This window comes from Rhinolophus ferrumequinum, chromosome 3 (assembly GCF_004115265.2).
Source record: "Rhinolophus ferrumequinum isolate MPI-CBG mRhiFer1 chromosome 3, mRhiFer1_v1.p, whole genome shotgun sequence".
Classification (NCBI taxonomy): Eukaryota; Metazoa; Chordata; class Mammalia; order Chiroptera; family Rhinolophidae; genus Rhinolophus; species Rhinolophus ferrumequinum.
In genome coordinates, this window is record NC_046286.1 from 22,699,171 (window position 1) to 22,711,937 (window position 12,767).

At 38.9% G+C, this 12,767-nt stretch overlaps 1 protein-coding gene across 2 annotated transcripts in view; it reads right to left on the reverse strand.

The window, feature by feature from the left end:
- Nucleotides 1-12,767, reverse strand: part of HMGCLL1 (3-hydroxymethyl-3-methylglutaryl-CoA lyase like 1) — a 142,459-nt gene that overhangs the window by 94,192 nt on the left and 35,500 nt on the right. For both annotated transcript variants that reach the window (XM_033103643.1, XM_033103642.1), the window contains exons 2-3: nucleotides 3,677-3,757; nucleotides 3,334-3,441 (exon numbers count right to left, since the gene is read on the reverse strand). In XM_033103643.1, the coding sequence (XP_032959534.1) occupies nucleotides 3,334-3,441; nucleotides 3,677-3,757 (189 nt within the window). The remainder of the gene's footprint in view (nucleotides 1-3,333; nucleotides 3,442-3,676; nucleotides 3,758-12,767) is intronic.

Sequence of the window (12,767 nt, forward strand, 5' to 3'; positions counted from 1 at the left end):
CAGTGAATTCTAAAACACAAACACAATTATGGAAAATAAAATGGCAAAATGGAATATTCTTAATATCGTCCTTTGACAAACACTCAGCATGTTATGTAGTAAGTGACTGGTATAACTTTGGACTATGAATCCCGTGATATCTTTGATTCAGGCACACTGCTCCTTTATAGATACGTGATTTATTTAAAAAAAAAAAAATTTGGGGGGGGTTTACATGCAAACACCAGATGAGTATTAAAAGTGAAATATATAACATATTCTTTATTAGTTGAAGGATTAGTATCTTTAATTATTCTTATTGGGCCTAAAATTTGAACTAAACACATATTCCAATCGTTAAGAAAAAGGCTGCTTATTGAAGAGACGGCAGTTAACTTCTGTGGCACCCAGGATAAGTCAGTCATTCCCTCTGCAGTCAGGCATTTACTTAGGTAACAGTGAGCGCTGGTCAGGAGCCAGGTGCTCTGGACCCCGGGTATTCACACACAGGGACCCGTTCACATTCCTCACTGCTCGGAACCCTCCCGTACTGCAGGCATCACTGCTGGGATTTCTAAGGTTCCAAAAGGTTAAGTCACTCACTCAAGCTCAAGGCAGAATGTAGACAGAAACGCATTTCCAGAGGAACTTCTACCTCACCACAGCTGTCCTCAGGAACTATGTGGGGAATGATGTCCTTTATTCAAAAATACGTTGAGCCTAGGAAGAGTTCATTAAATCTCCATAGGTTAAGTCCCAAATTCACCTCAGGAGCAAGCCCGCAATAAATCATATTATTTTATGGTCCCATCACATGGATCTACTTAATGTGAGGCCAGAAGGCATTCCTATTACTGCTTACAGAGAGACTGCCTGTCCTTTTGTTTTGTCCATCTCTGCCCTTAACTAGTTGTGCAAGAAGAAATGGGGCCCTCTACAAAGGGTTCTAGTCTCATCCTTCTAACCATCACTGGGTGTGTCCCAGATCCTCCTGAAGAATAATCTGTAAATCAATTTCCAGCACTATGTCATAATAAACAGTGACCATGGGAATCATCGTAATAAAGGAGAATATTTTGTAGGTGGCTTTATAAAATTATTGGGAAATAAAAGTATCTTGAAGAGGACTAGGAAAATATCTGAAATATAATTTTGGTTGGTCATCAATCAGTATTACCATGAACTGTTGTTCTCTCTCTAAAGACTTCCTCTAAAATTATACCAGACTATCCAGTGTCTCTCCAACAATAAACAAATACATGAAATGAGCACTGACTGAATAAAACACAGAAGCAATTTCATGGAAACTTAAAGATGAAAACAGGGTCTCACAGTCCCTTAAAATTAATGACAGCCAGTGAAATAATAATAGCCAGCATTTTACAACATGAAAATATAAAGGGAATATGTAAGCTATTTGGGTCTTCCTAAGGGAAATATCTGTGACCTTCATTAGGACCAAATATGTGAACAAAAGTAGAAGTTACCTGTCCATACCAAAGAACTGAAAGTAGTGTGCTATTCTTTTTTCAGGCTGACTGATTCTTTATTCATTTCACAATTATTTACTGAGCAGCTACTCACAAGGCACAAAGCATGGGGATACAGTGAGGAACAAGAAACACGCTCACTATCTCCATGAGGCTTATAGTTCAGGAAGCAGATAATTAGAAAATATTTACAAAAAATATATGATTATAAACAGTGACAACAGGGGTGAAGAAAAATTACAATCTATTTTGAGGATGAATAAAAGTAACTCTGATATGTAACTAATGATTCTTTGAAAAGTGACATAGTACTAATACTATTAATCCTATTGTGGCTTCTGTTACTTCCAATGCCTTCTAATTAAAAAGCCTTTAATGTTTTCAGCCTTCTCACATCATCTTGTCATGACTTCAGAGCAATGAAGAAACTGAGATGAATCTAAGCAAGTATCGACAAAGTGCTATATAGCTAAAGAGACAAGACTTGTAAATAGGGAACAAAAAGCAATTTGGTTTGGCAGGGCTTCAGCAAAATGAGGAGGAAAAATATAGTCACGGGGATATGAAATACAGTATAGGGAATATAATCATTACTGTTATAAAGATCATGTAAGGTGCCAGATGGGTACTGGACTTATCAGGGGGATCACTTCATAGACTGTGTAGATGCCTGACCAATGTGCTGTACACCTGAAGCTGACGTAGACTAATACTGAGGGTCAACTATAATACACACACACACACACACACACACACACACACACACGTGTATATATAGTCATGGGATATAAAGTACAGCATAGGGAATATAGTCAATGGTATTGTAATACCTATGTATGATGTCAAGGGTGGTAGATTTGGGGGGTTACACTTTGTGAGGGGTGTAAATGTCTAACTATAATATTACATTGCTTTGTACACCTGAAACTAATAAAAAAGAAACAAAACGAAAAGAAAAGGAACAAAAAAAGACTGGACAGGTAAAAAAGGGATCAGGTATAGGAGGTCAGGGCAAAGTTTCCAGACTTTCTCAGTGGGGAGAAGGGAACCTCTAAAGAACTCAGAACATGAGTGTGAGAACACTGATATTTCTGAGATTATTTTAGAAGCAATGGGCAAAATATACAAGGAAAAGAAAAAGAGAAACAGTGATTACGGATATAATTTAAGGGACTATCACAGGAATTAGTAGAGAAGAGTGTGTGGATTACTAATGTATCAATGGGATTGAAAAGAAGAGACAGGTATAAGCCCTACTGAGGAATAAGAATTTTTATGAATCAGTAACTGACTAGAAGTAAGAGATGATCCATTGAACATTCAAGTACAAGATTCCAAAAGGAATAGTTGAGCTATCAGCATAACGTAGAATAGACAATGAAAAGTTTGATTTTGAACCCACTGATTTGAGGTGCTGGTGGCACATCTAGCTAGCTGAAGGTTATTAAAGAGCAGAAGGCTAGAAACAGATTTATCATCATCCTATTAGAAGTGATTACTGATGTTGGAAGGAAAGGCAAAGAAGAGAACATAGGAAAAGAAAATTACTGAAGGCAGAATCTCAGGGGAACCTTAGTGGTGGTGAAAGAATGTCAGGGCTGAGCTTTATCCTCTACTCATTACGTTGGACCATATACTCATGTAGGATTAAGATGGAGTTCTAAACGACGTTTTAGGACTTAATTGATATATTTCATCAAAGGGGTTTTTCTTTAATCATATCGCAGTGCATGGGTTAATATTTTATAAGAACATAGCAAATTAGTAATTATATCAAGTCATATTCACAATGTATATCACACTGTTTTCTAAATCTTTGTGAAACTGAATTAAAGACGCAGTTAAGAATCATGGATTTACATACCTGTGGTACCCATCTGGAGGACACAAAGCTGGTTACTTCGATTACAGGTAAGCCAGTTTGGGAGAGTTGATTGATAAATTCAATTTTTATATCTGTAGGAACTATAACCTATGAAAACATTAAGATATATTGTATAAGTAATTTATATAGTGTGTATTGAAGCATAAACAAAAAATTACTTCCTAACAGAAAACAAATCCTATTTAAAATTGATAAATTCAACAAGCAAATTGAGAATAAATACAATAGTGCAGCATATGAAATCTATGCAAGTCTTTAGAGTCTTAATAATAGTATTTCAAGTTACCATTTGAAATTAACTGTAAATTTGATATCAAACTACCTTTTCATTCTGCAATCCATCCCTAGGTCCCACTTCTACTATTTTAACATACTCAGGGAGTCCAGACAACTGGGATGATTCCTATAATGGAAAATACAAGGCAAGAAAAACAGATAACCATGAGATCATCAAACTTGTTGATTTGAAAAGTCAATTACAATTTGTAAATTAAATTCTCACCCCAGAAAGTTAGAATGGTAAGAAATCAATACAGTGATATCATCCAAATACCAAGTTTATATTATTGGCAATATGAGGTCAATTTTTCTTATAATTCAGTGATATTCAATCTAGTTATGACTAAAATTCAAAAGATTCATTTCTAAGGTACGACTGAGGACATGGTGATTTACTCAGGATCTAAAGTGCCAATCTGTTAAGTAATTCTACATGTGATGATAAACTTACCAATGTCAGCGTTCATTAAAAAATTAGGTCTTTGTATTAACCAAACTTCTTCCAAGCACAGTCATACACGATGCTGCCCTCTATAGCCTGAACTGGAGGGATGTGGATTTGATTTTGTGGCTTGTGCTCAGAAAGCTAAGGCTAGAGAAGAATTTGTGCTTTTTATTTCTTCTCTGCATCACACAACAAAAGCAGCACCTAACAACAGCTTCCAGAAGGACAGAACCTCCAGCCCACTAGAAACTAACCCTCGATATCCCACTGGAAACAGCACAGCTCCAGCCCAACATAACACATCTGTTCTACCTTTTGACCAAATCTGAAACGGCAAGAGGGTCTGAAGTCTGGAATCTGTGTCCCTAGATGAAATACTACCATGTTTCCTCCAAAATAAGACCTAGCCGAACAATCAGCTCAAATATGTCTTTTGAAGCAAAAATTAATATAAGACCCAGTCTTATTTTACTACAATATAAGACTGGGTCTTATATAATATAATACAGACCGGGTATAATATAATATAATATAATGTAATGTAATGTAATGTAATGTAATATAATATAATATACCATGTCTAATATAATATAATACGATACTATACCATGTCTTATATTAATCTTTGCTCCAAAAGACGCATTAGAGCTGATTGTCCAGCTAGGTCTTATTTTAGGGGAAACACAGTATGAACACACCATATTTAGAAAGACATTAGTTTAAAATAGGAAAAATAGGAACAGCCTTTCTAAACATCACATTGCGGTTAAAATTAGAAGTAGGCTACCTCTTTTCAGACTATACAAACATAATCTCCTGGTAACTTTGAGCCACATTAAATGTGAGTAACTCATTAAGTTCTTCAAATGGATAGCTGACGGAGTCAACCCAGCTCAGCAGGACCTGTACTTCAAGGTTTTGTGTCTGACCTTTCATCAGGGATGGTGAATTTAGGTTGACCAATTTATATTGTTTCACTCTGTCCTTGTAACAAGGACATGCACTGGTGACGTGGCAGTTTTGGATGCAGGACTTAGTTTGTTTCTATGACATGGAAAAATGCCTACTGGCTCTTTTGGAGTCCAAAGCCGTTATTTGGTTTTATTAGCATTCTGTACTAACTAACTTAGTGAACAAACACAGATGGTCCCTGTTACAGATGTTTACATACCACCCTCCAATTTCCATAAAATCGGGCAATTCAATAAGCAAAAATGAAGCAAGAAGAAAACAGAATTCACATTTCTGTATCTTCTGAGCAGGTTGTGATGCATGCAGTTGACTTGGGAGGACGGAGGGTTGGGAAGATGGAGGGTTGAGAGGAGAAGCATGGCATTACTCAGCTTTCGGGTCTTTTGGATCACAGTCATGAAATCACGCCTCATTTACAAAGTGGCCATAATTTCAACCAGGCAATAAAGGACAGGAATAGCATGTAAAGTGGAGTACATAAAGAGGAGCTCACTTCTCTTTCTTATCACTTCCAGTCGTAATACTGCAGACATGAAAACCAAACGAGGCAATTTAAACCACGTGGTCTTCTTATTGCTGATTGTGTCCTGAAACTACATTTGCAACAGCGATTAGCTTGGAGCATACATGGATGAAGTTTAACAAAAAGGAAAAAAAGGGAACATGGTGTTTTTTAAGGTGATAACTGTATGCGGAGTATAAGCAAAGTGCTTGGCACTGCCCTGTGTGTCACGGTTGTAACTAGGAGAAGTAACAACAAATCCGAAGTTATGATAGACCATCACCAATTATAGATAGCCATTTCCGGCAAAGCAGAATATATGCTCACTTAGAATTGTTTTAGATTTCCTTTTTAATCTAATGTTACTATTTTGCCTTTCCAGGCATAGGTACATATTACCTCCACCTGAATACCTGAGAAATCAGAAGAAAGTTAGAATGTGCTTAATAAATTCAAAAAGTAACAAGTTCCCTCTTTTTATAGTAAATAAATGACACAAACATTAAGTGAATTAACACATACTTGCTGAGTATCTGGGATATCAGAGCCCTCTCTTTATGATCTTTGGTCTCTTCCTGGGCATTATGGTCTCTGTATTGACTTTTCTAAGGAGCTCCAGCTACACATAAACAGGGCCGGCTGGGCACGTCCACCTAACTATTGTACAAGCACATAGCACTCAATGATTCAAAACGGATCTCAGTATTTCCCCACCTCATTCCTCTCTTCAGATATTCTCCCACCACATGCTTGCTATTCTTTACCTTCTCTCTTACCATTTATATCTAATTGGTCCATTGGTTAGTGGTTCTACTTTGGCAAATAACCAGCACAACACAAGATACTTGTTGTTATAGTAGTGAATCTCTTCTGTCACTGGCTTCATTAAAATTGTCTCTCGATTTTCCTTCACCCACTCTGTTGCTACAGCTTCCTAAGTATCCTCCCCTAATTTTTTTTCCCCCAAGATCAAAATCCTTCAGCGTGTGCCAGTCACCAGCAGAGAGATGTGTCTACCTAAGGTAAAACATGATTCATGACTAGCCTCTCATCCTCTTCCACAGTCTCCTTCATGCATCCCGGGATTTCAACCATGCGAAAGTCACGCATGGCTCACATTCTTTCATGTCAGTACACATCAAGTTTCTGTTGGTTGGGAATACCTTCCATTTGTGGGCAAGACAGTAAACCAAACCCATTTCTCTTCTTCATGGACAGAGGGCTAGACCATGTTTCTCCCCATCTAAGAATTATTTTGGGACAAGTTCCAGTCGATGGAATAGGATGGTGAATGATATGAGTATGCACCACTTTTAGGCTTGTCCCCTAAAAATACCCCATGTACAATTCTCCATGCTCATGTGATGCAAATAAGTATGGCTTGATGCAAATCAGCATGGCAAATTTGGAAGGTAACAGATATCATAATAAATAAATGACTAGATGAATAAATGAATGAATGAATGAATGAATGGGCCCACATCCTGAATCACTGCTTAGATAAGAATCCCATGTCAAGAAGCAGCAATTGTTGCGTACTTTATACAGACAAAGCTAACTGACAACTCTTTGAGACCACTGAGAGCAAAGGTGTATCTTTTATAGCTTCTAATAGTGAAGATTGGAGGAGTTTGAAGGTTTGCATGCAAGTTAACAAGTGAGGCTGCCATGGATGCTGACAAGAAGGAACAAGACTCCTGGGTAAGAGAAGGAAAAAAAAGCTTATCACTCACAGCAAATAGCAGTAGCTAGAGGACCAGCATTTGTGCTGGTTTACCAAGTCCTGACTCCCACCGAGAAAAGCAGAGGACCGTATGATGTTTGCACAGGCAATGGGTGGCATCACAAGAAAGGACCCCCAAGCCTACAGAACATGAACCTGGGTAATGGACGGTACGCATGCCTTCCCTTGGCAACAGAGGTAGATATAAAGTTTTGCTTGACCATGAGTCTGCCTGCCTTTTGCTCAAAGGAAGACGCTATGTCATTCCGCACTTTAAGCACACTTACCCTTTGCTCCAGCAGGAGACACTATTTCCATCATTCAGAGACTCCCCATCTAAAACTCCTTAAGAAGACAGTCTCAAAGAAAGACAACTTGCAAGACATACAGAAATTCATGACACCCATGGATAATTATTTTCCAGTAACATCTACCCCTCATGTTTACACCATCTTGGTGTATGGCAAATCTTCCTGTTACTAAACCACTCTGTTGGCCCCACTGGTTAATATAGTGAACAAAGGCTGGGACCAAATCTGTTCAATGTATCTCATAAAACATTTAATTAGGGCTAGTCTCAACAAACTCCAACTAGCCAAGGAAGGCCAATCTACAGTACTGACTTCGGCCAGGCCCCCTCCCCTCAGGGGTCCTGGACCCAAGCAGATGAACAAATCCTATGCAGAAGTGGCCTCTGCATCAGAAACTTAGAATTGTTTATTTTGTGCCTATTTTATGAGAGTCAATTTGTTGCCATGATCGGTACTACAGTTTATCGACGCAGCGGTGGTGGTAATCCAGATGATGGAGACTGACCAGTGGTTTGACTAATGCACCTCATCAAAGTATGGGACTCAAATGACTCAAGCAACAGCCATGATTTGTTGCCATAGTTCATAGCCCCCACCTCCAAAGGTGTCTTTAATCTGTCAGTCTGTAGCTTTCTAAGTGGCACACATGTACCATAAGGTAGGCCCTTGACCACAACTCAAGGGTCTGCAAAAAACATGGAAATGGCCTGGATTTCTGCTGAGTGAGTAGAGCGATCACATCCGTTCTCAGTTCCTCACAGCTGCTGCAGAGGTTGTACAACTGCAGTGGCCCAGCGGGCGTCATCAGGTTTCAGCTGAGCCCAAACATCATCCAACCAGGCCCAAGCATGGGAGAAAGACGGCGAACACGAGGACCTCGCTGAGCCAGGACCTTTGTTCCAGGCAGTGCAGTGGGCAGCAGAGGGCAACTGCTGTTGTTTTTGTGTAAAGCTGAGATGGCACGGGGGACAGGCCGATCACTTTCTTGAATATATCATTTCCGTGTGATTAGCGAGGTCTGTTGAAATTGCCCTACATTGTTCACTTCACTACATGGAGTTCTTCCTAAATGAAATGATTGCCTTTCGCATTTATGGAACAGAGAAGTACAATTACATGGCACATCAATTTTTACTGCACCTTCAGATACGGAAGCGACAACAGTACATTGAATTGACCCACAGGCCCCGCCCACAAGGTCGCTGCGGCTCTCCCTTCCCATTGTGAGCAGTACCCACTCCCACCGATTGAATCAGGGCTCCCACCTGCATACAACTCAGTAGGGTGATGACTTGGATGCTTTTAGCCAGCAGAGCCATGAAAGTTTGAGTCCCTGTTCCTCCCCAAATTCCCCAGCATACTCAGATGATCTCCATGAACCAATACTCAGCTGTTTTCCTCAAAGCAGCTGAAGAAGTAAAGTTGGGAATGACCAGGGGACACAGAGGGAGAGATCAGCTTCAAATCAGTAGCAGGAAGCCAGGCACATTTACTTTGCATTTCAGGCAGCATAGCAGCTGCTCACCGGCTTCATCAAATTAACTTTACAATATTTTGGTTCCAAACAAAGTCCTATATTGAACACCAAAATCAGTATCAGTGAAGCCACCTATTTTAACTTACGGAACCCCTGGACTTGGCGTCCATAGCTGCATCGGTTTCCAGCAGGCTAAGGGGGGGGGTGTTCCCTCTGGCGGACATGGATTTAACTTGCACATGTTTCATTATCAAGAGAACATCTCTTAAATCCTCATCCAATTACAATATAATGGCTCAGTGAATAATGAAGATGAAAAGGCTGACTAGAAAATGTATCTACAATTCTTTGGGTCCTTTTTCACTCACCAGTGCATTGCCTTGCAGGATTATAAATACCATCTCGGGCATTAAGACCCACGTACTAGGCCGTGACTTATCGATGGTTTCTCACAGGAATTTGTCTACCTCAGTGAAGTCTCTGCTAGAGGGCCCAAGTTCCTCTGTAGTAGCCAGGACTCACAGCCAATAAATAAACCAACAACAACAACAAAAATCATCTGAGACCTTGTGTTGTCTCTCCAATTCTAAGTTTGGCATGACAGACTGCAAGATAAGCTATCAGAGGGTCGTTATTACTCCTCTTGAGCAAGCATTACACAGCCCATCCTCCCCATCTCCCAACCCAACCTATCAAAGTTCGTATGATTCTCCTGCTTTCTTCCCACAACGCTGGCCAAATTTCTTTCTTCTGCACCACCAGTAAATTGATGGAAAGAGGGAAGAGAACCTTCAGCCCACACAGGACTCATTTTAGCGCTAGTTGTTACAATGGGTGGACCTGAAGCTGACCACTGGATTTCCAAGGGAGTTCCCTTGCCCTGAGGAAAGTTGGCATGGCCAGGGCTCCACCTGGCCTTTGAACCTACGTCCCAGAAACCAGACTGAAACATCTTCCCAATTCCTCATCACTAACAGTCAATAAAATACAGGATCATTTATTGCTCAATTAATTGTAATAGGTGGTCAACATGTTTGTTACCAATCCCCATGGATTTTCCTCAAACCCCTTTAAACCACCTGAAAATCCCTCATTCTTTCTCTTTCAGAAAGCCATGTTCCCCTCAGCATCACATCTTCATCAGCAAAACTGTCAAAACCTGTGAAGGGCTAAGATTTTATTCCAAATGCTACCTAAGGGACGCTGCCACAGTTTTATGGATGCTGGCAGAAATGTGTGAGTCCTGAATCGGAAAGAACAGACTGTATACTCACTTTATGGCAGTAGAAAAAGCATCAACATTTTCTTGCACCTGTTCCCTGAGCATTCTAGAAGCTGTGCTTAGGGAACCTGAATATTTCATAATGGCCAGTAAGTATAACTCCCCTTTCTTTCACAAGGGGACACTATCTCTATCCCCCAAGGCTATTTGCTAGACAAACACTTTGAAAAGGTATTTCCGAAGAAAGGTAATCAGTGCCTTGTTAGTAAGACAGGTAGAAATGCAACAGATCCATGAAGAATTGTTTCTCAACACTACTATTACATCAACTAATACTCAAATATTGTCCCCAAATAAAACTCTGATTCATTATCCAAAATTCAATTTGTCATCTACTCAAGAAAGACTTCTCTGACCTCCCCAGATAGAATTAAGTACTTTAACGTATATGATATACGACTTTGTAGAGACCCATTTAAAAATCTATCTGTAATAACTTCTTTGCCTGCCTGTTTCCTGTTTTTGACTGTGAACCTTCAGAGTCATCAGAATGGACACACACCAAACACTTGATCACTGTTTGTTAAGTGAAAGAATGAATGAATTCACACCTAAAATTTGGAAAAGTCATGTTGACCTTTTATTTATCCAACACACATTAGCCAGTATTATGAGAGGTATTAAATATATAGAAATGAACTAAACAAACAAAAATCCCTGCCCGTAAAAGCTTTCCTGTTAGTGTAACGGATGCAGGGATGTGCATGCTACCTTCTGGGAGTGGGGGCGGTACGGGGGCATGGCGCTTTTCTTACACTCAGAATATATGAGACTTTATGAATGACTTGTAAGCTTCCCGGAATTGAGTTTAAAAACGTCATCTGCAGAAGTTAGCAACATCACGCCTAAACACGTATGTGGTCTACATTTATTTTTATGGCATTAAAAGCCCTATGTCCCTGAGCTCAGTGTTAAATGTGGGGTCACGTATGACACTAGTGGGGGAAAAAAAAAAAGATGTATTCTCCAGAATGAGGGTTTCAAAAAGCCGTGCTCTACGGCTGAGTGTACACCCACATTTGGAATCAGATTTCAAATGGTTTACTTTCAGAGAGCAACAACAAAAGCAATACTATCTTGCATTTATATGTCGCTTTATTATTCCAAAGCACTTTTCTCTCTGCATTTCATCTGTGAAGTTAGCCCGTGAGGTACACAGAACGGAAAGAGAGATTAAATGACTTTCTAAGGTTACCCAACTAAATTCCCTGGTTCTTATTCTAGTTTTCTTTAGGATGAGATTAAATACATCACCAACTATTGAGAGCTTTGGTTGAAAAAATAATAGTGAACCATTCTTTTATGTGGAACATAAATGGATTGCTTTACTCACATTTTCAATCTTACATAAAGTTAAATGGATGACATATTTTGATGGGAATTTCTATGAAATCTTTTTTGTGTCTGTTTATACATAACATGTTATTATATTATATATGTTATATGTTATATAACACACATATAATTTTGCAGCAGTCATAATGGGTGGCTTCAATCAACCCCTCCTAATGGTGACAAATAAGATTCCTTATTATTCAATCTACAAGTACTGCTTTTTTCCCCCTAAGAAAATACCATTCACAGTAGAAATTTCCAGACAGTGTTACATGTTCCACTCCATTTCTTGAGGAGTAATTTTATATGTAAACAGTCTTTATGGATATTGAAATATCCTGTTTCATAGCCAGTATTCCCATGGAGAACTGCTATCGATGACTAAATCAATGCTCCCACTACACAGATGAAAAGTCGGAATCAGGAAATTGTATGATTTTCTTTTGAAATTAAACTGGAAAATTTAAGGGGGCATTACATGTGCACTGTTCCAAAAACTCTAATTTTGTCATCTCATCTGAAATATGCATATGTGCATTTTGTGGTAATGTTAAACTTTCCACATTCTGATGTTTGTTATTTCTTAGATATTAATTTCTATTTTAACCAAACACAGGCAGAAACACATAAAGCATTATCACTGATGGAGTAGATATCCACAGGAACCTTGGTCCTCCAGAGCAATCTATTTCTCTTCCAGGATGCCTTTCTGGGATGAAAGGCTGAATCAACAAACTGATACTTGAAACCTTTCTTTTAGAACATCCATGTCCCAAGGTTGATTAAAATGCAAGCTCTGGCAGTTTAAGAAGAGTTTATAACCAAGTAAAAAGAAAATTTTAATGTACTATAAAGTCATCATAAACTCCATGAACAACAGATCTTAATTTACTAAATCAAAAGGTAAAGGACGTAACAACTTACTTTTCAACAATTTTTGGGCAGCTAGAAGATAAAGTGGAATAGAAGTATGTGCAGTATTTATTCTCAACTACATTTGAGCAAAGTTTTAACGGAGATTAAAAATAAGCTCTAAAAATGTGAACACGCTTCTGTATGTATTTATACGAATATGTGTTGTTGGCAC